This window comes from Podarcis liolepis (genome assembly GCF_965112155.1).
Source record: "Podarcis liolepis genome assembly, chromosome: 2".
Lineage (NCBI taxonomy): Eukaryota > Metazoa > Chordata > Lepidosauria > Squamata > Lacertidae > Podarcis > Podarcis liolepis.
In genome coordinates, this window is record NC_139555.1 from 68,261,089 (window position 1) to 68,288,712 (window position 27,624).

Genomic DNA, 27,624 nt, shown 5'->3' on the forward strand with positions numbered 1-27,624 from the left:
TTCCCTCACAGTCTGGAATTATTATAGTGGGACACCGTAGTAAGATGCTGAAGCTGCTCAGACAAACAAACAGCATCCAGATGAACAGGTGAATGAATGAATGCGTTCTAAGATGTGCAAAGGTGTACAAAGCCATGGTCTCTGAGCTTTTATCACCATCTGCCAGGACACAAGCATTTTCTTCAGCTGTGCCAACAGACTTACACCCACTTAAAGACACTGTTGAAGGCAATGCTTTTGAGGCAGCTATTCAGGGAACTGATTTTAGTTACTATGAAAGAGCAGCAAAATGTTATTTATTAAAACTTTACTTTTACTCCCATAGACAGACAGACACTTGTAGGGTTTTCTGCCTCAGGTGCCAAAATTACTTGGCTGGCTTTGGTCATTATGTACCTTGATGGGAAGAGGGCGCCACCTCAGGCAGCAAAAAGGCTTGAACTTTCCCTGATAAAAGAGCCAGCAAGCCTGAATAGGGGGAGGACCACAGATCTCAGCCCCTTTTACAAGCCGCCAAGATATAGCTTTGTGAAAGCCCATCCATGTAGCACTGCAGTGTAGTTCCCCACCCCCCACCCCCCAGTAGAACGAACCTGTTCTGAGCTGGCAACAGACTGTGAAGGAAACAATCCTTCTCCCCTCCAAAGCCCTTGACAAACACAAATAAAGCCCTCTTGGGCAGGGGGCATATTGAGGTGGTTGCTTTTTTTTTTTTTGGAGAAAAATTTTATTATCCAACAGCCAGTTTTACAAGTTTGTACCCTAAACAAATAAAGAAAGGGAGGGGGATAGAAACCAAAAGGCAAAGTTACTGTCAACAACTCATCATTGCTTGGTACTATAGATCCATATGGCACGTGAACACCATACTGAGAACAGCACACAAGGCAGGGCATAGGAATGGGAAGGGTCCTCGGCAGTTCTGTGAATGGCCCCAGTAACCTGGGCTGGGGGTGGTACTGTCTACATGCTCAGCATCCTACATCCCAGGGATGCTGCCAGCAGTTGGATGCAGGTTTGGGTGCAGATGCCTGCACCTTGTGGCCTGACATGTCTCAGATGGGATGCCTCTTCCCAGCTCCTCACTTGCATGGTTCTAGATGTGCCTCTTGCAGCATAGCGCTGCAGAGTTGGCCAAGTCCCTCTTAAGAAGAATGCTGGTGCCAGAAACTCAAGTTTCTCTGTGTGTAGACCTACTAGCATGCCAGATCCACAAGGCACCTAAACTCTTACAGGGCTTGGCTCCCATGTCTTGCAACTGGAAGGCTACTTGTGAGCACTGGGCACTGTAGAAACCCCTCTGTGGTCAGTTCCTGTACATGTCTACTTATTCCCAAAGGGGAATTGCAATAGACTGATTCAGAGCTAGGTTTGGGCAGGCAGAGCTCTTGCTAATACAATGGCAGTATTGGACCAGTTCTTCCCCCTGTTCCATTTGTGGAAGTGCCTTGAACTGAATTTGGCACGAATGCTTGTGTCGGCCAAGTGAACCAGCACATCGATACCACTCATTGGAACCTGGTTGAGGTGGAGATTGTACAGTACACTCGAGAGAGAGAGAGAGAGAACAGCCGGAAGTCGTACCTCTTCTTGCAGACAGCAGACAAGTACACTCTGTCTCTTCTCCATCTGTATTGGTACACACAGGTCCTTTTAAAGAGCCAACAGTGTGGTTCTTTGTTTGTGGAGAAAAGTTCTCTCTCCCAAGATCTGCACATGATACCGCTGGCTTGTGCTGCCTAGGGGCAATCCAGATTTAAGGCAAGCCCTTCCCAGCTGAATGGGATGGCATTAGAAGGAAAAGCCCTGCAGCCACCAGAACTTTCTAGCATGTTGGTCAGCTTCACCATGTTGGCCAATCTGCATTGCAAGAGCAGAATGCTAAACCTGTGTGCGTCCAGCTGGCTTTGGACCTCATCTCCCATCAGGCCCATCCATCAGTGGTCTAGGATGATGGGACATAGTCTAACAACACCTGGAAGGAAGCAGGGCCCTCATCCCAGATCTAAGAGAGCACTGAGGAACAGCAAGATTCTTCAGGCCTAGATCCTCTCTTCACAGTGTTGCAGTTAGGATGCTGAATGTTGTTACAACTAAAAGGACATAAATTCTGCCCCTCTGTGGGGAAAAAGCCCCAAACTTCCTAGCACCTGCATTTATAGTAGGACTGCTTTTTGTTTTTTTATTTTTAAGTGGGGTTGTTCCTTGAGGAGGAAATTTGGCTGAAAACTCCCATCCTGCTTGCCTTAGATGCACACTGGGAAAAGCTGAACCCAAATGTCCTCCTTCTGGGCAATGGTTAAAGACACAGAAGCCCAGCCAGATAAAAAAAACTTCGGAAACTATAATTCACAGAGAGGTGAGGAGACTTGTAAACAGAAATCAACACGAAATCTTCTGGCAAAATCAGGGTAGTACTACAAACAACAGAGGTGCTCTCCAACTCTATCAAAAGTGAGTGTGGGTGTCAGTTTTTGGCACTACATTTCACAACTGAAAACATCCTTGAAGGAGGTGTACCTAGTGCAGCTACTCTGGAGGAAGGAGCTCCCCTCCAAAAAACAAATCTTGGTTTCCACCATGTAAGTGTCCCCTGCTCTCTTTTTACACAGTGTCAAATAATCTCTCATCTATGCCTTCACAGGTTTCATTTCTTAGGGGTGAAAGCCACAAAACCCCAAATCCCAATGCATAAAATATTGTTGGGAGGGGGCGGGGAATGGGGGAGGCAGGAAAAGGAAATCAGCATCTTCAAGACACCTTCAGAGAAACAAGAACCTGATTTAGAGTAAACACAACAGAGTAAAGAGTGTTTTGTAAAAGCCCCCATATTCCAACACATATGAATAAAATACCCCACCCCACCCCAGATCTCTTGAAAAAGTCAGGAACATAAAAATGAGCCATGTTTCTGATGGCAACAGGCCTCTTTGCTCCCGGGGGGCAGGGGAATAGCATTGACAGGAAAAGAGGCTATGACACGCACGCTCACATGCACACAAGCCAGAGCACGCATCGAGCCACACTCTCGCACACAAGACGCGGGACCTTCCAAATTATTAGTTTCTCAGGCAAGTTGGTCGGGTGGCGGCATCAGCCTGTAATGCAAGATGCCACCACTGGGACTCAGCAGGACCCTCTAGCAAAGGGAATGGAGGGATCTGAGGGACCTGCCTTGAGCAGACTTGCAGGGCTGCAGGCAAAGGTCGAGAGTGCAATTAAGAAGAGATTAAATATTTCATCCAAATTCTCTCCTGCACTAGGATGAGCCTGGTTACTCTTATTGCACTTTTCTCCCAGCCCCTGCTTTCTCTTGAAATGGTCCTTTAGAATAGGGAAGGCAGTCTGGTGCTGGACTCAAAAGGCAGTGGACTCTCTCCTGTCAGGGATTATTTAGCTTTGATTCCTGCAACTGGGGGGAGGTTGGACTAGATGCCCCTCAGGGGTCCCTTCCAACTCTACAATTCTATGATTCTATAATGCCCCAAACTCGTTATATTCTGTGCAATGTAAATGATCAATCTCCACAGCAAGAACACTCAAGTTCTGTGGGCACCATAAAATTAGGCAACTGAACAATATTAGGCGAACTTGCTTATTTTGTTTAAAGTTGTTCAATTGGATGGCTTTCTCAAGACCTGACACATGATTATTCAGCCAAAATCACCTTTAGAATGCTACCATGCTGCTACCCCTAAGTTAAAACATATACTGTACTTCTAGAAATAATTGTGAAGATTTTAGACTGTGTCTTAACCTATTGGTACTGGGAGGGGGGATCCCAATCTATGCACATGTTCTCTAAAAGCTGTGATCTGGCAGCCCCTAATACTAATCCATTCTAGACCCAAGATAGGATACTGCTAGTACAGTGATCTCCACAAACGCTACACCAAACCTTCCTAAACATGGGTCTCCAAAATGTCTGAGAGCCGTCTCCAGTCTGTACCAAACAGGCAAGTTGCTGAGAGCCCTGCATATAATCATCTGAGCTTGGCACTGTGAAGACTACATGTCCCAGGATGCAAAGCGGCACTGCCAAGCGTGCATGGCAGTGTAAGTGCTGCTGGCTGAGACATGTCAAGTGCTTCAGAACTGGGCAAGGTGCTATTTGCTTGTAATATATAGGGTTTGGCCTGCATTTCCAGGAGACATCAGGGGTGTTGAGTGCCGTAACCCTGGGGACTCGAGAGATTCAAAAGGGACCGTCCCACACATTGCCTGAGAAACTATGTAACATTTGCACGTTCCAACTGCTATAAGAAAACCCTAGAGTTGGCCCGGGCCCCCCTTCACTCCACAGTGGGTCCTCCTCGGGAGCAGCAGCGGGGCCGCCGCACATTCTGCAGGAGTGCCCTGAAGACGCTGGGCTGCCTCTTGACCTCCCCCTTGGGGGGAGCCCCCTTGATGGAGCTGGCACGGGTGCTCTGAGGTGTCATCACCATTTGCCGGCCATGCTCTTCAATCTGCTTCTCCAGGTGCTTCTGGATGGCCATGCCCAGCACCTCCACCTCCATGGAGGCGCCATACACTTCCCAGGTCATGCCCTTCTCGTCCCAGCTGACCTCCCGCACCGGCTCGGGTGCCTCCTCCTGGGCCCCTTTCACGTGCACCTCGGGGTAGGACGCTTGGGGAGATTTGGTCACGGGAGTCATGGGCCCCGTGGCCACGGACCTGGTCTCCACCGGGATGGACACCTGCATCTCTGCATCTCTCTTGGCTGGCTTCTGCTCCGGACCAGGGCTCTTCAGAGAGGAGGCCCCCAAGCCCCTTGTGTGGAAAGTGAAAGCCGAGGAGCCGTCGGGCGGGTTGATGGGGCTAACGGCCACCGACACCAAAGACACGCGATTGTCAACTTGAGTCCCAGCGTCATGCTGGGGGGGCGTGACCTCAAGTGAGCAGGTTTGGGTGAGAAGTTCCACAGACCTCTTCTCGACATCTGTTGTGCGCTCCTCACTCACAGCCGCACTGGTAATTTCTGGTGTTTGTTGTTCCTGAGCTTGGTTTTGACCCTTGGACTCAGAGGGTGTCACTTCTCTGAGCCCTTCCGCCTCCTTGGTGGCTTCACCTGGGGTTGTTTGTGACTCACCTGATGTGCCCTTGGCTTCATGAGGAACGGCAGCCACAGGGTTTCCTGGCACTCTACTGGAGTTCGCAGCTGTGTTAGCCTCCGGAGCAGGGAACCTCACTTCCCTGCTATGGTCCCCCAACTGGTCTGTTTCTGTTGCTGGTCTGCTTGACTTCCCTGATGTGGCTTCAGCTGCCAAGGGGTCTTGAGTAAACTCCTTGGGAGCTTCTGATGCGAGGGGACCTCCATGTCCTTCACTCAAGTGGTCCGCTGCTTCACAGACATCACTGCTGAAGTGTGATATATCTCCCTTGGAGGCACCTGGCTGTCCTTGGCTTGTGTTTTTCAGGTACGTGGGAAGTGCAGGACCCCCCTCGGAATGTGCTGTTCCTGCTTGGATGCTCTCAGCCTCAGCGGTTTTTTTGGTTGGTTCAAGAAATGCCACATGTTTCAGGGAGGCTGGTGCACTGGAAGGGTCCTTGTTGGTTGCCTTTAGGCAGGGCTCTGCCGGGAGATGCGTACCGACATCTCCAGGAACAGCTTTACTTTCCAGAGGGTTGCAGGTATTGGATAAGCTACTGGGAAGATCCCTGCAGCTTGAGCCCTGCTTGCTGTTGTGCCGCAAGTCATGATGGGCTGCCCGTTCCCCGTCCTCTTCCAAGGTGGTTCCTCCAGCTGTTGCATCTTTCAGAACCACGGTACCTGTGTCAGTGACTAGTTCCATGGAAGGCTTTGTGGCTACAGCTGGCGCCTTCTCCTTCTGGTCTGGGTTGTCCACCATGGTGTCTTCTTGGCTGCCGTCTTTGGTGCCAAGGTCATTCACACAGCAGTTCCTCATGGTGAGATCTCCTCCGTCACATCGGGTGTGTTGGAGACAGCTGTCTTTCTCCTGACTGCAAGGTAAGCTGCTGCTGGGCTGGGGAGCATCTTCTGGAACTGCATCTTGCTTCAACAACTGCAACGCCTCTGGCTGCTTAGCACTGCCCATCTCGAGACGAAGCTTCTGCCATGCTATTCCATGCACCTCTCTTGGAGGACTCTAAAAGGGGAGATAAAAAGGGGTGGGGGGGACACAGTAAAGTTATGCCTATGCTGGAAACTCACTCAAACACACCATCAACTCCAAGCTATTCATGTTTGGAGCCTTCTGTGTCTAAGGTGCCCTGGTACTCTAGGTGTATCTGGCACATGTGTGGGCTTAAGACACAAGCACAGGATCTGGTAGCTGAAAAAGAATTTGGCATCCTGAAGATTCTCAGAAGGGTGTTGGGGGTGTTTTTAAAAAGCAAGTTTCTAGTCTTCATATCTGCAGAGAAAGAGCTTGGAAAACAGGCAGGCATTTCCTTGGGAGGGTTTGGGAACCAGGAAGGTGTTTTTCCCCTCAGATTAGGATATGGAGCAACAGGGCACTTTCAGAAAACCCATTTATTGAGCGTCTATTCTGATTTGTTTGCAGGGAGGTGATCTGCTATTTCAAGAGCATGCTCTCCATTTTTTGTGGGGATGTTACCAAGCACCATCCTACACTTTCCAGTACATTCCCATCACTTTTCTTACTGCCAAAACTTTTGAGGGAAGCAAATTTGTTGTGCCAGACTTCCCAATCAACTGGAAATGGGCAATCTGACTTTTTTGGTGAGTGAGAGCACAATAGACTTGGAAGCACCCTTAGTATTGTGGATCTGGGCCCATCTCCCACAGCTACTGCTCCTTGTCCACAGACTTCCAATTCTCCACAACCCTTTACCCCTCGATCCCTTCTTATTTTTCTTCCTCCCTTCCATGCCACCTTTGTGCTATATCCAGGTAGTGCACAGTTTACTTGGTCAATTCATTATATACTCCTTTGAATAATAGCTGAACTACTTCTACAACTTCTGAGATTTTTAGGGTGGAGGTGCATCAAATAACAAAGAGAAGGCTCATTTTTGCCCTGTGTTCTCTAATGTGTCGCCTCTTGAATGTAAGGCCTCATCAGCACTGAACGTTTAAAGCAGTGTCATTTCACTTTAAACAGTTGTGGCTTCCCCCAAAGAATCCTGGGAACTATAGTTTGTTAAATATGGTGAGAGTTGTTAGAGGAGACTCCCATTCCCCGCACAAAACTACAGTTCTCAGAATGGTTTAACAATCAGTCCCTCTTCCTGGGTAACTCAGGGTTTTGTAGTCATGTTCATTCATTTCAGTGAGTCTGCTCTGAGTAAAATGTAGTTCAATACCACCCTAAGCACTTCATAGTTGGAAGCCCCCCCCCCCCCGATGGGTCCAACCCCCTGCAATGCAGGAATATGCAGGTGACCCATATGGGGATCGAACCTGCATCCTTGGTGTTATCAGCACCATGCCCTAATCAACTGAGCTAACATACACTATTTCATCCACTAAGGTAGATCAGTACTGTTATCCTCATTTTACAGGTCGGAAGCTGAAGCTAAGAGAACATTAGTTCCCCTAAGGTCATATACTAAATACATGGCAGAGGCAGGATTTTGACTAGTGGTTTCCTCATTCACAACTCAGCCTTGTAGCCACATTACAACATTAGTCCCTAGACTGCAGCCACCTTTGCCTAAATGGTACAGGAAGTATCCATCACATATGGGCAATCATATATTCAAAGGGTAGCAGCTGATTCATTCAGCTAATTGGGTGGGAGATTTGGTGGAGGAAGTTAAGAGATTTGAAAGCTGCTCAGCCATGTCACAATTCAAGGAACTTGATTCCACATCCCCAACAAAAAAATAGCCTTATAAGTGAATGAACAAGATCAGGTCTATAGTCATTCCAGTGACACAAGCAAATTGCATGCCTCTAACTAAACTGCCAGCTGCTGTGATAATCTCCTGCAACATTTGCACACACAGGCTGGCCACATGATTTGTGCGCATATATTCTGGCACTGAAGCCTGCAGAGATTCCATGGCGACAACGGAGAAGAGACATTTGGTTTGGAGGTGGTGTGTTAACAGCAAGCAAATAGTAGAAATCCCATTGTAACCACATATAATCAACTGCCGGCACCCACCCATTAGAGGATGCTGCAAACTCTATGGGAATACTTTTGAGATTACTTAGAGCCTTGGCCACGGCAACTGCAGGAGTAAAACAGCTTGAAAATATAATATAAACAAAGACATTATAACTTCAATTACACACCTCCCCAAAAAGAACAGAAAGGAAGAAAACAGAATTTATAAAAATTGTAGCGGAAGGTTCAACCTCAGCTCTCCAGCAGTGGGACTAGCAAGGCAGCTCAAGACCACGTGCCACCTGAGATGACTTTCTTTGGCACCTTCTCTCCCTCTCAGGTGCACTCTCATCCCTATGGTTGTTCCTGATGCCAAAGCAGCAGCAGTGCCACGGCAGGTTGAAAGTAGATCTGCCAGCTGGGCTCATTATGTACTATCTGCATGGCTGGTGTGTGAAAATGTCAGCATGTGAAGGCGAAGTGAGGGAGAGGGTAGGTATGAATATAGGTGGCCATACAGAATCCTGACATATATGGGTGGGTCCCAACTACCTACTGCTGGAATTAGAGTACAGGGAGTGGAATCGAATCTGGAGATGGAGCCTGCCTAATTTCATTTGGGCCAGGAATGGGGAACTTGCAGCCCCCAATATATTGTTGGGCTTGACTCCCATCATGTTAAGGAAAATGAAAAAATTCTCCATGCATCAGCAGAAATTGTACCCCACCCTATGCAGCTACAGGCATCTTGTGACTATCTTGTATGTGTTGCTGGGCAAACTAGCATGTAGCACCAGGTAGATAAGGGCTCAAGTTAAAGGGGAGTACAGGAAAATCTGCTGGAGAAGTGGAGACTGTTGAAAGAATCCTGTGAAAATGTGAAAGATTTTGAGAAGAGCCCATCTGAGGAAAGTGGGTCAACCTGCAAGACTTCTGGACTCAGAGAATTCGGGCAGTTGCAGGACTTTGTTAGCAACTGGACTTTGCACTTGCTGTGCGGACCTCTGTCTCATGAAGGACTTCATAAGCTGGAACTCTCTCTGGGCTCAGAGAGTGAAGACTTCTTGTAGCAACTATGTGTTTACATAGCTCCTGTGGTGAGCCCAACCGCTCAACTGAACTTCCATGGTGCATATATAACACCCAATGCACCATGCCTGACCACTGGCCATGCTGGCTAGTGATGGTGGGAGTTGAGAGCCCAGCAACTTCTGGAGAGCCACAGGTCCTCCATTCCTGGTTTAAGCAGAAGATACTGTTTGGTTGGCCAGCTGCCTTTTATTTTTGCCAGCCTAGAAGCTCATACTACCCACTAGTGGCAGGTCTACCACTGGCCTTTCTACGGCCAGCAAAAAAGAAAACAGTGCATGCCAAAAATGCAGATAGACTTCAAACAACGCTGAGTCTGAAGCAACTACTGAGCCATTGTTGTGAAGTCTAGCCCTACTCATTCTCTCCCTTCATCATGCTACATTCATATAACAAAGGAAAGCACATGATCATTGGCTGTAAACAAGAAGGTATGGAGTAAGAATAAACATCAAAATTCCACACCAAGGCAGCCTAAATTCTCCAGAAACATTTTTGCACAATTCTCCACAAAGAGATGCTCAGTTCTGCAACTGCATAAATTATATAAATTCCAACACATCCTCAAGCTTCGCTCTGTAGCCTCAGGAACTAGAAACTTGCTTTAAAAAAATGAAGCATGAGATTCTTAGGTCATTGGTTTCTGTGCCCAACTTCAAATTCCGTAATTGCATAATCACAGAACACACACAGTCTTGTCTATGCAGGTGGAATATGTATTGTGTTGGTAGTAGCTAAACCTTTATAACAGAATCCAAACTGATTATTGTTTTGCCTTATAACATGCTGAGACTAAGAGCCCATGCACTCTCATTCTGACTCCATTTTAAATGGTTCCATATGGAGCTTGTCGCCATGTGGGGAGATATTTGTATGCTGCCATTCAGAATACTTTTCACAAAAAATGGCAAAACCTAAGAGATCTGCCTGACTCTCAGTGGAAAGTTCCCTGTTTCATAACTATCTACACATTACTTGCAAAGCAGGAAAGACTTAGGGGAGGGATGTAGCAGAGAAACAGTTGATGGAGAAAGGATTAAAAACCTCCCCTTTTCTGCAGCTTCTCTGCTCTCATTTTTTCTTCCCTACCCCCCAAGGCGGATTTCAGTCTTCAAAATAGTGCTGCGTCTGGCTCAGTTAACATATAGCTTAGTCCCATCAGAGAACATTGGCAAAACCAGGGCCTTTTTTTTCAGCCAGAACTTGACAAAACTCCGTTCCAGCGCCTCTCAGGTGGGGGTCGCTGCTATTATAAGAGAACAAAGGAGGTGTTCATGGTGTGTTCCAGCACCTTTTTTTCTAGAAAAATAGCACTGGGCAAAACAATTTCCTAGCTGCTTGGTTTTGAGATGGAATGGGTTCTTGGAAGAGGAAAGGGTTTTCAAGAAATCCAATTGGCAGGCACATTACCTACAGCCAAGTGTCTTCTACACACATAGGATAGACCATGGGTAGGCCAACTAAGGCCCGGGGGCTGGATATGGCCCAATTGCCTTCTAAATCTGGCACACGGACGGTCCGGGAATCAGTGTGTTTTTACATGAGTAGAATGCTTTTATTTAAAATGCATCTCTGGGTTATTTGTGGGGCATAGGAATTCGTTAATTTTTTCTTCTTCTTCAAAATATAGTCCGGCCCACCACAAGGTCTAAGGGACAGTGGACCGGCCACCTGCTGAAAAGGTTTGCTGACCCCTGGGATAGACAATCAAAGCAGACAGACTCTCATACCCACAGCCCTGTGCTAATGAGACACAACACAGCTCTCCACCCCAAACACATATTCCACTTAAAGCAGTGTTTGCCTAGGAGTTCCACTGGGCAACCTTTCTTGCTTTCCTGCTGATCCAGCAGTTATCCACAGCTGAAAGGCTCGTCTTCAGCTCAGTGAGTAAGCCTGCCTCTCTTATCACTTTATTAACTGTGGCACTCCTTCCCTGTACACTCCAGCAAGCGCTATTCCCCAGGGTAGGGAGTCTGTAAGTCGGGAGAGGCACCTCATTCATCACTGCTTTGTCACACATGAGCTTCTTCTCTACAGCCCCACTCCAAGGGAGCCACGTACTTGAATTTGAATCCAAGAAGCTCTAGGAGAGATTCTTGGGCTACTTACGTTTTTCCATGGGAGGATATCATCCACAGGGACCACTACATTCAGTTGCAGAACCATGTGAGTTAAGCACTTTGGCACAACAAGTTCTCCTATGTTTTATCTGCACGCATTCCTCCAAGCAATAAAAGCACTGCGTCAAGATCTGCCTCAGCTGTCGTCAACCTGGTGCCCTCCAGCTGTTTTGGACAACAATTCCATCAGCTGTGCAGACTATGCCTGATGGGAGTTGTAGTCCAAAACTGCTGGAAGACACCAGGTTAGGAAAGGATGATCCACCTTATATTCCAGTTGATGGTGGCGAATGCTCAAAGTTATGCTTCCATGTATCCAGAAACTTGTATTCGGAGTACTAGAGAGTATTCAAGTCTTATATGTCCCCACACCTGTGAATATAATACAAACATATTTCTCCTCCTACTTTTTTATTTTATTCATTTAATAAAATTTATATACTGCTTGACTGTAAAAAACCTCAAAGCAGTTTACAAGCCCCCCCACTAAAATCAAGAAAAAATTATACCCCTACTTACAACATACAAAAGCTGAAATACTAAAACAGATTAAAGTTACCTCAGCTTTCTAAACACCTGGGTAGGTTTGTCTAAACAAGAATGTTTTTAGCAGGCACCGAAAAGAGTACAGCGAAAGCGCCTGCTTGATCTCAACAGGCAGGGAGTCCCAAAGTGTAGATGCTTCCACACTAAATGATCAAGCTCTTAAAAATACGGAGCGGGTATCATGTGGCACCTATAGTAGTGCTAATTCCTCTGATCGAAGCGGTTGACCTTTTCTGCCAAAGCTTTTAGGATAAGCAAGTCTATCAATATTTATACCAGGTTTGGGGAACCCTTGGACCTCCATATGTTGCTGAGCTACAACTTCCAGCAGTCCCGGCAATCGTGGCCAATGGCCAGGGATGATGGGATTTGTAGTTCAGCCACATCTGGAAGACCAAAGGTTCCTCAAACTTAATCTAAAACTTCTCCCACTAGTGGACATGTTATGAACCCTCCCTTCATCTCTCTGTGCATTAGTTATTTCCCTTCCATCCACATTTATTATGGGCAAAGGATAGGACTGGCATGCACTCTGCAAAAAATTATTATTATTTGGTGCCACTTTCTAGAAATAAGCACTAAGCCTTTGGACATCTCCTTTTCTGGCAGACCTATCTTCTTGGCTCCAGTAGTCTCTCTAGAGTTGGATATAACCCAAATACATGCAAACACAACTCAAGTACATGCAATTGCAAACCAAGTGGACATCCTTGTCTAAGAAAAATAGTCCATCTACAGAGACTGCCAGAGTAAGAGCAAAGGTCTGCCAATAAATGAAGCTCTCCAAAGGCATATTGCTACACTGGAACAGAATTACATTTTCAATTGCACTTAGAAAATACGGTTGAGAGGGGAGCTGCCAAAATATAAATGTGTGCTTCATCTGCATATTCATTTGCAAATTGTAGATGCTTGCATATATTTGCTTAGTCAAGTAATGTCTTCTGCTGATCATAAGGACAAGGAGCTATGTGGGATAATGAAAGCCCACTGGGAATACCAATGATCTGCTGGGAATACCCACTGGGAATACCAATGATCCACTTTCTAGCTTTTCCAATTTTACCAGGTGTTGCCCACTCTTTGCAGCAGTGAGGACTATAAACTTACTTTAGGAAGGAAGAAAGGAAGATTGATTTTCAGGAATTTTGTAACCAGTACCATATTCCAATCACATGGAATAAAGCAAGGGTAAAGGTAAAGGACCCCTGGATGGTTAAGTCCAGTCAAAGGTGACTATGGGATTGCAGCGCTCATCTCGCTTTCAGACCGAGAGAGCCGGTGTTCGTCCACAGACAGCTTTCTGGGTCATGTGGCCAGCATGACTAAACCACTTCTGGTGCAACAGAACACCGTGACAGAAACCAGAGCCCACGGAAACACCTTTTACCTTCCTGCCACAGCAGTAACTATTTATCTACTTGCACTGGTATGTTTTCAAACTGCTAGGTTGGCAGAAGCTAGGATAGAACAATGGGAGATCACTCCATTGTGCAGATTCGAACCACCGACTTTCTGATCGGCAGCCCTGAATATAGTAGTACTGGAAGGGAAATTGTGAGACTGAGGCCACATTTACACCACACACTTAAAGCATTATGGTACACACACACACACAACCACAGTATATACATACATTTCTTTGTGTGCTGCTTCTCCACAGATACCATTTGAAGCAGCCACGGCTCCCCTCTCAATAATTCTAGGAACTGTAGTTTTTAAAGGGTGCTGAGAGTTATTAGGAGACCCCTATTCTCCGCTGAGTAACAATTCTCAGAATGGTTTAATGGACAATCCCTCTTCACAGGGAACTCTGCGAACTGTAGCTCTGGGAGAGGAATAGGGGTTTCCTAACACTGCTCAGCCCCTTTAACAAGCCACACTTCCCAGGATATTTTAGAGACAAGTGGGATCATAGTGTTTTAAATGTACTGTATGGTGTAAATGTGGCTTGAGCGAAAACATGCCAGCACACACCTAGATTTTCCTTCAGACATGGCAAGAGTGAGACAGTGGTTTGGCTTCCCCTTGCAAAAAGGAGAACCTGCTTGTTATCTTCTGGTTGTCTTTTACTTTCTCTAACAACACACCTTTCCACAAGCAGTGATGCCACAGGTATGTGCAGATGTGCTTAATTTGCATATGTGGATTTCCCTGCCATGTAAACAAAGCAAAATGTAGGCACCAATCCTAGACTTGGAAACAAAGGTTGTGTACAAACATGCATAATTTGAGCTACAACCTTGCTGTGTTTTGTTTAATTAAACCATCCTCCCTGGTGAATTGAGCTCTGAGGAAAGAGGTTCCAGGAGTTTGCCGCAGGAGACAGCTGGGCAGAGGGCTAAAAGGCTGACACTTGTCACGGAACAAACCCAGCTCTTCTATCCCCTTCCTAGACTAGTTTTCCAGCTTTTTAATTAAAACGTATAACACCTTTAAAATTAATTAATTAATTAATAGGAAGAATTATGCCTTTTTAATTGAACAAATGAAGATTTCTTTTGGGGAGGGGGAGCTGGACTGCCACCCTGGAAGATGGGAAATGATAATAGATTCATAGAGTTGTAGAGCTGGAAGGAACCCTAAGGGCCATCTAGTCCAACCCCCTGAAATGTAGGAATCGTAAGATGATGACAAAAATAGCATTTGAACTGCTGTTACATTTACAGTTTTCATTTATTAAATTTCTATACCGCCCTTCATCTGAGGATTGCAGGGCAGTTTACAATATAAAAGCACAAATGTACATAACATAGTAGCAAACAACACAATATTTACAAAGCTGTCCTAGAGATCCACCAGGGGGAAAAAATTAAAACTTTGGATTTTACGCTGGCAGCGTTGTGAGGTACAAGGAACGAGGAACATGCTAGCATATGTGGTGGGAAGTAATTATATACAGGAATCAGATTTTAATGGAGACTGGTATTATTATTATTATTATTATTATTATTATTATTATTATTATTATTGGCAAACAGGTCACCTTGGAGGCTAAATACATCTCTTATCCAGTTTTGATGGTGCCAGTGCTCATCTTATTTCTCAGCAATTAATTCTATATCTGTTGGCTGCCGCTTGTCTCTCAAGTGTGGAAGGACGCATCTTGTGATTTTATGGATTTGGATTTTGTGTGTCAGCAATCTGGAAGTCATTGACATGGCAGAGTGGGAAAAATCATTCCCTGTTAATAAGGAGATTCCCTATTGGCAATAAACTTTCAAAAATCTGGGGATATGGAGTTTCAAAGGACACTGGCACCATATAAGAGTGTTCCAGGAAGATTCACGGTTTGCAAGGCTCTCATAAAGATCATCTGCAGTGCCTCAGGCTTGACGTTTGGAAATAAGTCACTTTTGGAAAAGTTTTTGGCCTCACTTCCAGTTAGCAAGCCATTGCAGAAGTTTACAATGAAGTCATTCTCATTGGATCTTAGAAAGGCAGCTATCCATGTAAACTAGTCACTGTGGGGTGGGTGTGTTTATTTGGGGGAGGGGGTATGCCAGCTGCGCTTGCTGGCTGCCTCCACTCGACCAAAAGGGGCCTGTCGTACAAAGAGAAGCCTCTTCTTCAGGAGTTGTCCTGCGTTGCAGGGGTTGGACTAAATCACCCTTGGGGTCCCTTCCAGCTCTAAAAATCCACAGTTCTATGAGTAATAACAACAAATCCTGTTTCTAAGCTACACCCAAACAGTTAAGTGGTTTCTCAAAAGAACAACTACTTCACTGTAATGTGATCTTCCATGCGCAGGCTGAGTAAGTGTGGGTCAACGGCTTTGCCTTCAGGGCTACAATCTGGGAGTCAGAACAGATAAGAGGCCTTCATGAAGGAGAGTAAAAAAGTTGGTGCCTGTGTGTGTGTGTGCGCGCACACACCCACACGCACACACACACAGAGAGAAGTTTAACTACATTTGGGGGTGGGGAACAATTAATCAGTTAACTTAAAGATAGCAGAGATACACAGAAAACACCATGGCAGGTGGGGGTGAGGATTGGGAAAGCTGAAGATATTACATCCCACTCTCTTTTGGTCAATGGCTTTGTAGAAATGCTGTTCTCCAGTGGTACCACTAAGCAAGTAGGCTGCCCCAAAAAGGTGGGCTTGCCAATGGATTGTGGAGTAAAAAGACTTCAGACAGTCCTGGATCTAAAAAACAAAACCCAGTGCACGTAAACATTCACCTTCTTAAAAGAACTATTTCCCCTCCTCCCTCTAGTCACATGGTAAGTGGAAGCTGAATCCATGCAGTGCGTATGCCTTCACCCTCGGGGGTTGTAGCTAAGGAACTCAGCTGGAGCTTTTCACCGCATTTCATTATATTTCCCAGGTCTGCAATCTTGCAGCAACTAGATGCTGCCACAAATCCCCCGTGAAGAGCCATCAGGCAATCTATGCTCAGGCAGGCGAGGGAGGGTCATTGGCTTTGCAAGCACCGTTTGGTATTGGGGAGTCAGAATCTGGCCCACGGATGCCCTTGCCTAAGACAATGTGGCTGTTTCTACAAAAGCAGGCCGAGGCTCCAACTCATCTGCAGAAGGGGTGGGCAGACTTCAGATTAGTTGGATCTACACTGTGGTTTTTACTAGAATCTCAAGATCTACCAACCAGAGCCAAAAGCACACAGATAAAATGAAAGAGCTGTGTGCCTCTGAGCACATTTTGAGCATAGGAATTTGTTTTGAAAACCAGAACTGAACAGAACTTATAGTCAAAGAATCATAGAATTGGAAGGCACCCTGAGGATCACCCAACCCTCTGCAACGCAGGAATACGCAGCTGTCCCATACGGGGATCAAACCTGCAACCTTGGCACTATCAGCACTGTGCTCTAACCTACTGAGCTATCCAAGGCATTTTACATCAAAGTCCTGGACTTTGAAGAAGCACAAACTCAGGGTGAAAAGGAGAAACGGGCTACGGGGAAGGCACATTCGGCAAACCCTCACCATGATTAGCTTCCACCCGGAAACGTATGTCCCCATTGTTGAAGGACGTGTGGATCCAGAACTGGCCTCCACAGTCACTTACAGGCTCACTGTTAAGACTGTGCTCATGGAAGACAATCTTACTCGGCTACGAGTGATAGCCGAAGAAGACATCAAAGTCCACTCCTAATTAGCTTTCTTCACTTCAGCAGCCTAATTTAGGCTTTTAATTGATAAACAAATAAGAGTCACAAATTCTTGGTTCTACTGAAAATCGCCCAGTAAATCCCAATCTGCCTTCTGCCCACCTCAGATCTAGAGAGATCGCTAGGGCAAAGACACAGATGACAGATCTATCAGCAAGGGAGCTGTCCAAAGGAATAGTGCTGATTGCTAGACCAAAAAATGGTTTGCTGTTAGATGAGAAAGATGCTGTAGCTCAGGAAGGCGTACAAGAGGATGGGAAAATCAGCAGCAGTGCCACAGACATTGTGGCAATGCATTCTGGGACCCACATGGAATAACAGTAAAGTCCATTCTGTGGGCTTTTCTTGGCAGTGGTTGTGGCTGAGGAAGATCAGTGCATTTAGGCAACAGCGTCAACAAATGTAACAAAATACACTGGAACTGAAATTCATGAATGTAAATTAATATAGTACATAAAAAGAGGTGGAGGGAAATCACAGGTGGTGTGCTTTCAGTTTTTCTGAAGTACTAATAACCCATTCCACAATTAATTTAGATCTTTGGATTGGGTGGCAAAGGGGTGAGTGAGGAATGGGAATTAGGATTTGTAGGCACTTATTGCATCTGGTTTGCAAAACAAGCTTAGTTCCAAGTATACATATATAAAATGCCAGGTGTGTGCAGAATGTTCCTAGTTTGCATTATATAGTCAGATGGCAGAATCTATTTTGGGAGGGGGGAGGGGGAAGAAGATGATGTACAGCAGGTATCTTCAACTTTTTCAGACCCAGGATCCACTTTTAACGCAAACATGTATTTGAGGACCCATATCTTAATCTTTCACCAAATATTTGCATGGTGGTAGTGCTTCTGTTGCCACTCACATTGGATCAGGTCGCAACCCTCTAGTGGGTCTCACCCTACCAGTTGAAAACTAGTGCAGTATGGGATTCTTAGTGCAGAATTGCAGAAGCTCTAACATCTCTCACACAAATAAGTGCAACTCATTGTGGCAGGGCAGGATCTCCCATCAAATCAGGCCAGCTTCTATTACATCTGAGCAGTGACATGTTCTGCCATGTGTTCCCCCTCAGTGTCCATCCATGTTTGAATAATCTGTCTCTTCCAAGAACCAGGCAGCTGCCTGTCCATCTCAATCACCTTCTCTCGTTCCACACAATGGCACCAAATTCTGCTTGAACTTCTACATTGTTTTGGCTCCAACACCACAGGGGTTACAGGTTTCCCATTGTCAATGAAATTCAAATCCTACCATTGCTAAGCACAAAAGAGAACTGCAATAGGGCAGCCTTGTAAGTAAGCCCACAAAAGTTGCTAGCCTGTGGGGTTGGGATTGTTCCCTACTAGTATGGAAATGCAGTGTACTGGCCTCTTAGTAAGCTGGTAAAAGTTTGTCTTCCACCAAGTGGAATGGAAGAGAAAGGATGGACCTGAGAGACTGCATGGAAACCAAGTAGATTGGCAAAGAGAAGGCAGAGAGATCCATTCATGCTAGACCAGCCTGTTTACTCTCCTGCATGGATTTCCTTGTTGCTTAGGGCAGGGGGACTAGATGACCCACAGGTTCCCTTCCAATTCTACAATTCTATGCTTCTATTATTACTACTTTATTATTATTTATTCAACTTATCAGTCGTTTGCCACATAAGGAATCTCCAAGCAATTTACAAAATTTTAAAAGCATAAATGTTGATGGTGGTGCCAAGCAGACCTAACTGAAGAGAGCATGAGTGTGGAGCCACCACTGAAAAGTCCCTCTCCCTTGTTGCTCCCTTGGCTACCAGGCAAGTAGTTGAATACAAAGCTGGAATAGGCAGCTGTGAAAACTTCAGATCATGGCCAGATAGCAATATAGGCAAGTGGGCAGTAAACTGGAGTCCAGAATAATTATACCACTTTTCAATTATTTTTAATTATGCCTCCCTCAGCTACATAAGCTACGTATCAATGGCTGGCACCTTAGCAGTCATAACTCTGCCTTGATCTTAGAAGCCAGCTTTCAGTTGAATAGTAATAAGCTGGCATCTTCAAGGAGCCTGCAATTCTGTCCTCAAAACACCCCCCAGCAACAAATCCTCCCAATTCTGGGATAGGAATAAAGCATGCCTCACGAGCACTTGCTCACAAAGCTGCTTAATTTGATGCAAAATTTGATGGGAAGGTTTTTGTGTGCATGCCCTGAGGAATTGTGTTAAAGAAATGGGGTGGGGTGGCTGAAACTGATTGGTGCTCATAAGCAAATGTGGTTGATGGGAAGGAAACCTGTCTCAAAAAATAGACATGAAGAAAGAGGGAAGAAAACTTGCTAAGTCAAGCAGAGGGGCGGAAGTAGAATCCCACATGCCAGGGCTGGCCCTATCATTAGCCAGAAGAAGACAGTTGCTTTAGGCAGCAGATTCTGGGGAGCAGCATTCCCCACCCACCCCTTCCGAGCCCACCAATACCCCTCTGTTGGGAGGACAGGGCTATGTGTGCCCCACAGCCTGTCTCGCATCCCTCTAAACTAGTCAATTTCCCTTTGTTGTGGTTGGGCTTGCTATCCCCTTGCCAGTGTTGGCTTCTGTAGATGGGCACTGTTTTCTCCTTTGCCTCAAGCAGCTGAATGTTTTGAGCTGGCCCTGCCAAAGGCTCACTGAAAGTGCTATCCAATCCCTTTTGTTTTGGCCTCTTAGCCTTTAACATAGCTTTGTAAATTAGCCTATAAAGGACACTTGCTCACAGATTTTTTTCTACCAGTCCCCAAAGAGACTAATAGCCTGCTGCAGAGAATTTCTGGTGGCCTTTGCCTACCAGACAACTTGTTAAATGTGTTGCTCTTCTAACTCTATCTGCCAATCATTCCATCAAAATTCTACCTAGCACTTCTTGACAAGACACAGGTACATGTGGGATGGTAAAGCTGTGCCACCTCTGGATGTTGCTGGACTCCAACTCCCATCAGCCCCAGCCAACAGGGCCAATTATCAAGGATGATGGGATTTGTAGTCCAACAAATATCTGAAGAGCCATGGATTTCCCACCCCTGCTTTAGAGCAAAACAAAATGTGCAAGCAATCACATATGTATTTTAAGTAAACAGCAAGTGCTGTTTATCTGGATCAAGACATCATCAGTAGGGCAAAGCATTAAAGCACTTAACACATCTCCACACACCTGAGTCCTAATATTTGTATTTTTATGTTGTGAACCGCTCAGTGATCTTTGGATGAAGGACAGGATACAAATAAAACAAATAAAATAAAATAAGGATTGCCCTCAACCTTCTACTTACTCTAAAACAACAGCAACAACCAAACCATTAACACCCTTTTTGTCCAGTTTTGGGTATAGTCCTTTTCTCCTGCTGTCTCTGGGCACTTTATACACTATTCCAATGTAGCCAAAATGTGACTCAAAGATATTTACTTGAGGAATCCATGGAAATGCCATTGGAAGACTTCAGATCATACGATGTGTGTGAATGTGTGAGGGGGAGGTCTTCAGGCATATCCATTATCTCTAAAATGCTATCTTCCAGGGTCTAGATCCATGAGCTATGCCAACCAGGTGGTGATGGAGAAAAATGTTTGATGCCCATATAGGGGAAGATAACAGTCTTTAAAAAGACTGTGTATAAATGTCAAAAAGGATAAGCAATTGTGCACGCTGTACATTATTTTTGCACACCTGGATGTATGTGTGTCTTTGGGTATAACACATTAATCACTTGGCAGTGTTTACAAAACAATGACAAAGATCCCTCAGCTCTTCCAGAATGCCTAATCAGTGATTCTCAGCCTTTACTGCAAGAAAGGCTGATGACTGTAGATTATTAGTATGGGGTGCTAGAGGAGGGGTAGCATCTCTGGTAGGGGACAAGTTGTGCTCCTTCTGGGGTAGTTTGTCCACCTTTGGTCCCTACCCTGCACTCAGCTCTCACCCGTGGCTCCTAGAAGCTGTCAGAATGTGACAGCGGCCACACCCTGGGAATGGCTTTGACTGGCTGGCTAAACCAGGTGAGGGTAGTTGACAGGTCTCAATCTCCCAGTTTGGTTAGAGACTTCCCCTGCCTGCAAAGACAGGCTCTGGCAGATTGTGCAGAAGAGACCAATAGTGGGTTCAATGGTCAAGAAGGTAGTTATGCATGGGCTGTAAAGGGAAGTGAGGGGTAGATGGGACTCATCGATCTAGGAGAAGGAAAACTCTGACACTAAACCTCCATTGCCTTGAGGGATATCTTTGGGAGAAGAAAAGGCTAAGGAGGAAACCCTACACAAATGCGGAGTGGAGTCCCTAGGATGGTTGGATGGTGCCTTGTACATCTCCTTCTGGCAACTCCTACAGCCAAGCTGGAGCCAAACGTATTGCTCTGCTTTCCTGTGGACCACATCAGCGAGGCCAAGATGGGGTCTTGTCATCTGGGCAGCCCAGGCCCTCCATACACACTGACCAGGCTTGTACCCTGGAGAGGTTGCCCTGGTATTGTTAATGAAGTGCACTCATTTATCTCTTGAGACAGATAGATGCCAACAACAACAACTTATACATCCCAGAGACCAAGCAGCATTAGAAGGCCAGGGTACCACATAGGAGTTTCTTAAGGTTTCTCTGCCTGTGCTGACGAAAGACAAAAGTGAGGAGGCACACTGCTATCTCTGAACAGAAGGGATCAGCAGTGCTTCTAAATGTGGCCCACGCTTTCACGGTGTGAAAGACACACACACACACACACACACACACACACACACACACCACTCTGCATAATCTCACTATAACACATCAACCTTGCTTCTGACAGTGCTGCACAGTTGCTGGCTCCCCTTTGCTTTGAACATGAATTCAACTACCTAAAAGCACCCTTCTTTTCCATGCCCTAGACCTCTAGTTCTCAACCACATGTTTCCCTGTTCCTTATATCATAAGCATTTCTAGGATGCGGGCTGGCAATGAATTATTATTATTATTATTATTGTCATTGCTAGTGACCTGTTAACCAAAGGTCTCCAAGCAACTTACACATTAAAAACATAATACTATATAAACAGAATGAACAACCCCCATAATAGCTACAAGAAACTTGGCAGTACACTAGTAACAAAACAAGAAGAAGAAGAAGAAGAGTTTGGATTTGATATCCCGCCTTTCACTCCCTTTAAGGAGTCTCAAAGCGGCTAACATTCTCCTTTCCCTTCCTCCCCCACAACAAACATTCTGTGAGGTGAGTGGGGCTGAGAGACTTCAAAGAAGTGTGACTGGCCCAAGGTCACCCAGCAGCTGCATGTGGAGGAGCGGAGACGCGAACCCGGTTTCCCAGATTATGAGACTACCGCTCTTAACCACTACACCACACTGGCTCTCAACAAGATCATCTCGGTCTACCAAATGCCTGGGGGGGGGGGAATGTAAGTCTTTACCTGGTCTGGAAAGATGTCAACGAAGGTGCAAGGTGAACCTCACTAGGAAGTGATGGGGAGCCACAACAGAAAATGCCCTCTCCTTTGTCACCAGCCTCCGAGCCTGAAGAAAGGCCTCAGAAGAAGAGGATTTGTGTAGGTTCATATCAGGAGAGGAATTCCAGAAGATTCTCCCCTTTCTAGAACTATGGTATAATTAAGTGCACCATGGTGGGGGGAAAGGTTTTGCTCCTGCCCTATCCTCTAGGACTTATACCTACACCATACCTGCCTGCCTGCTGCCTCTCTCAGATAGGAGAGTGTGTGAAGAGAGACAGTTATTGTTGTAACTGTGCAGGGTTTTCAAGTCTGTTGCTGATGGAGGGGGATGCAAGGAAAGGCCATACCAAATAGGAGACAAGACGTACCTGCTTTGCCTGCTTAACTTGGCATGTTTGCTACACATACACATTTCATGCAATTGCCACATCAGGAATGGGGAACCTACAGTCCTCTAGTTGTTGCTGAACAACAACTTCCATCATCCCTGATCATAGGCCATGCTGGCTGGGCCAGATGGGATTTGGAGTCCCACATCATCTGGAGAGCTACAGGACTGCCTGGGTCTCAATCAATATTTATTCCAGTTAATCTTTGGAGCCAAAGAATCATCACTTGCCCCGAGTTCCACTGCCAGGTTCCTACTGATGTATTTGGGCAAAAACAAGTTGCTCACATTCATGCTCAGACAAACCTGTGAGCAAGAGAACCATTTCACACTCAAGAGTGTTGGGCAAGCAAAGCTACAACTGGGCAAGCAAAGCTACTCCTTACATTTTAGCACAAACAGAAAAGCATTCAATGCAGCATTTACAAGGAAACTGCATTTTTAATGGGCCCTAAATGCTACCCAGCTGTGTGCATCCCTGAGCTGCAATTGTGGTCCCTGCTTCCTTAAGCAGAATGCCATTCTGGTCGGGTCCTGTGGAAAGCAATTGCTGAAGCCTCACACTGTCTTTGTATAGTTGGCTTTGTCAGGATAAAATGTCTGAGGCAGCTTGTAGAGAAAAGGCTTTGATATGGTTGGCTGAAAATTAGTTTCTTCCATCTTGCAAAACATTTGAGCAATGACATCAGTGATAAAAGTCTTTTGCTTAACAATGGAGACAAGGGAATCATCACATGGCTTCCAGAAAGTATAGTAAAAAATGTCACTTTTAAAACCCTTCAAGAAAATTCACAAACATGCTCAAAAATGCCTTCTAGGCCCCATAACCTTTTAGATACAGTACTTAAGTTTTGAACATGTCTTTCTTCTTTCAGAGATGCAATGTACAGTAGTGATCTACAGCAGGCTTGTGAACAACTTGGTCACCTATGATGAATGCAGAATTGCTCCCAGATGACCAGAAAGTTTTACAAAAGCAATTTCTGTTTCTCTTTCCTTTTAGGTGGCAACTAACTAGCCCGGCTATGCATGGGCAAGTGGGTTTGTAGCTTTTGTGAATCTATTTTCAAAGCTGAACTACAATGAAATTGCTCATGGAGTACTATAACTCAGTCCAATAAATAAAAATAATAAGCCAATCCAAAGAGTTTGCAGCATTTCCCCATCCTCAGATATATTCACCCACTACTCTCAGCATCAGTCAAACAGAAAGCTGCAAATAATTCCCATTCGGAGGTATGCAAGAGGAAGCAGAAACATTCCTGTCATTTAACCAATGCATAAGGTAAATACACACTTCCTGCACAAATCCTGTGTGAGCAGATATCATCCACCCAGGTAACAGTTTCAATAAGGAAAATGTGTTATCTATGAACACAGAAGCCACGTGCAGGGCATAGATCCTGTAACCTGATTGCACTGAACAGGCATAGTCCATGCTGCAACCTTTTGTTGTAAATCCTGCTTGTGTAAATAAATAATAAAAAAGTAAGGGTCTCTGAGCACAGGCACATTTTACTTACATAAATGTGAGTAGCTAGAACCAACACATATGGACTCCTAGTATAAGATCTGGCATTATGGCCGGTTTGAGCTGCACCATCTCTTATAAGAGAAATCAAGCTCTGCTATGGCCAAGTTCCCCTCTAAACAGATGCTGCTTTTGAATGTACAAAAGTTAGCAAAGCAGCTGAGCTTAGCTGCCTAAGCACCTATTTAGTTCCAGAGTTCAGAGTCTGTAAAACTGTTTCCAGGCATTAGCTGCAGTCACTCCCCAATCCATTTCCCAGCTGTTAAATGGCACATCTGCAATATCTTCCCTACAGCAATCTGAGCTGCATAGCATCGCCATGGTAAGGCTGGGATCGCACCAGGAGCAGAAGTGAATTCAAAAACTTATTTTTAACTAGCTCTTTTTTTCTGCCTTGGCTTTATTTCCTATGATTAAGGCTCATTTCATTTCTTTCTCCACCAAGCTAGAGGCAGCAATGCAAGGGCTCCACAAAACCTCCAGGTTAGTTCCCTCCCGTCTGTGGGTAGGAAAAACAGGGCTGGCAGAAAGGCCTTTCTTACTGCGCTAAGCTGGGCAGTGCAAGGGCAACCTGAAAGCTGGCCCTGGAAATCTGTGGCACGTCAACGTGCCTGAGGACCCAGGCCAGGACTGACATCAGCAGCAGAACTTGAATGCTGCTTCCAAAGTGCTGCTGCCCCTGGGAGCTGCCTGTACTGTGGTCAAGCTAGCAATCTTTATGATAGGTGTGGGGAACCTTTGGCCTCCAGACATTGAGGTATATGAAGGGGCCAAAATTTCTTCACACCTCTGTTATGGAAAATCACATCAGCCAGAAGCAGGGACATTTAAGCCCCTGGTTCAAATCTTGTTCCTTCCATGAACTTACTAGGCAGTCTTTGGCAAGCCATCCTATACTTTGTTGCCCCTTTGGTCCACTTAGCTCAGTATTGCCTATACTAGGGTGGGGACCTTTTTAGACCCTGAGGAGCACACTTCCTTGGGGCCAACAATCTGAGGGTCACATGCCAGTGGTGGGCGGGACCACAGGCAAAAGTGAGCAGGTCTATGGATGTGACTCTTATTTTCGTATAAAAGGCTATATTTCAATCACACAAAAGTCAGATGGTACTATACACACACACACACACACACACACACACACACACACGTCCATCCAGGCAAGGAAGAGGCATTTTCACAGTTCAAAGACACATTCCAGTCAGCCAAGAGTACTCAAGGAGGGCATGAAACATGGCCAATGAAGGATGATCTAATGAGAGTCTTGAGGGCCAGAGAAAGGCCTGGAGGGTCGCATTCAGACCCAGGGCTTGCAATCCCCCATGCCTGGTCTACATACTTACTGGCAGCAGCACTCTGGGGTTTCAGAAAGGAGTTCTCTAGCCATACCTAGAGATCATGGGATTGAATGTGGGACCCTTTGCAGGCAAAACATGTGCTCTGCCAGTGAGCTATGGCCCATTCTTACCCCCACCTCCTCATCTATGAAGGGAAAGGCAATGCGATGTAGTGGTTAGTGTGTTGGACGAGAACACGGTTCAAATCCCCACTCTGCCATGAAGCTCACTTGGGCCAGTAACTGCCTCTCAGCCTAACCTACCTCATAGGGTTGTTGTGGGGGTTAAATGAGGAGGCGTGAACCATGTGTGCTGCTTTAAGCTCCTTGGAGAAAAAGGTGGGATATAAACGTATTAAACAAACACACACACCATGTTGTTCTAAAGATTACTTAGTTAATATCTCTACGCCACTTCAAACACTCTAAGAGCCCTTTAAAATGTGAAGGGTTTACTATGAGCCTAAACTGGGAGTGGATTCCTTGCATCCACATTTAATATGCAACTCATCCCTCCCACCACAAACCCAAAGGTCAGTGGCCTCCAACTTAAATGCACAGGCAGTAAAAGCAAAGTCAGGCAAATGGAAGGAAGAGTTCAGTGAAGCGAAAGAGCTGAGAGTCAACGAAATCCCTGCCTAGAGAATGCTTGGATCCAGAGTTGAGAAGCGAGAGAATCCCTAATAATCTGCAGCCCCAGGAGGGCAGACAGGGACTTTCTAGCTGGCTGGAGAGAGAAGATCTTGCCATAATGGCTTGTGTGCGGTAGGAAAGCAACCATGATTCACTGGGGAAGGGGAAGGCGGGCGGGCGGGGGGTGGGAGGCGGTTGTCAGCAGAGACCAGTCGCCTCGGAAACCGAACTGGCGCTGTGGCTGCAAACTGATGAATGGATCCCGCGCCATGGAGGTGGGCAAAATTACGCTGGCCCTGATCGCACGGGAAAACGCACATCTTCACAACCCACCAGCAGGGGGCGGGCACGGGCACACGCTCCATCCGCGCGCACATACACAAGCATACACATAAACAGAGCGAGCGCATGCATGCACACAAACAGGCAAAGAACACTAACGCGGCTCCCTGCCCACACGCCTGCTTAACCGCGGCGGCGTGCGCGGAAAACACACACACACACACACCATGGCCAAATGCGCGCGCACCTACCCGAGACAACAACACGCTTTACCTAGTACGCGTGGTCGCACACAATGAGGAGAGCGGGGTGTGGGGGGAAAGACCCGCGAAACACTGGGGTCAAATTTCATCTTTCATAACATGGAGAAGGCAGGCTGCTCGGAGGATGCCTTCGAGCAGCTTTCCTGGGGACGGCGAGCGCGTTCGCACGAGCGCGCAGAGCACCTCCTCCTCTCCGGCTTGCAGCGCACGAGGAGACCCAGCGCGCACGACTCCCGCACCGCGCGCAAATGCAAGGCGACTTCACCCGGGATCTTCATCCCATGATCAGGAGGCGATGCCCACCCTCTGATCACCTGTAGGAGTGAGCGGCTGGAGCGGCGACTCACGTCTGCCCGCCGCCCCCTGCCCACAGTTAGGTTGAGGTGGCGCCGGAGCAACCTCCGAACAAAGCCAGCTCGGGCTCGCCCGGGCACGTGCTCCGCCAGCGCCGCTTCCTCCCCGGCGGGCAGAGCGCTCTAGACGCTCCCGAGGGTGAAAGGCGCCCCCATCTGGGACCCTAGCGGAGGGAATCTCTCCCTCCTCCTGGAGTCTGGCTCGGGCCTGGGCTCCGGCCTCGCGCTCCACAGACTCCCCAAGCCGTGAGGGGTGCGTGCCGTTACCTGCTGGAGTCATGCGCTGCCCCGGGGTGCGGAAAAGGCGCCGCGGCTCGCCCTGCGCGGCTGCTCCGGGCGCTGCTGGCGATGCGAAAGTGCCGCTCGGAGCATGCGTGTGGGAGCCAGCCAGGCATCTGATGTCGGGGAGGGAGGGAGCGGGAGGAAGGCTGCCTGCCTGCCTGCCTAGGCACTTGGAGATGGAGAGAGAGAGAGAGA

General features: G+C 46.6%; 1 protein-coding gene across 1 annotated transcript; it reads right to left on the reverse strand.

Moving 5' to 3' along the window:
• Nucleotides 1-703: 703 nt before the first annotated feature.
• On the reverse strand, nt 704-27,244 carry GPRIN1 (G protein regulated inducer of neurite outgrowth 1). The gene is made up of 2 exons (XM_083488411.1): nt 27,109-27,244; nt 704-6,107 (listed from the first exon to the last, which is right to left on the reverse strand). Exon 2 carries the CDS (start codon nt 6,054-6,056, stop codon nt 4,293-4,295), a length of 1,764 nt encoding a protein of 587 aa, XP_083344537.1. The 5' UTR covers nt 6,057-6,107; nt 27,109-27,244; the 3' UTR covers nt 704-4,292.
• Between the last annotated feature and the right edge of the window lie 380 nt (nt 27,245-27,624).

Coding starts and splice junctions, on each gene's coding strand:
- GPRIN1 (XM_083488411.1), bottom strand. CDS start 6,056: ATGGGCAGTGCTAAGCAGCCAGAGGCGTTGCAGTTGTTGAAGCAAGAT.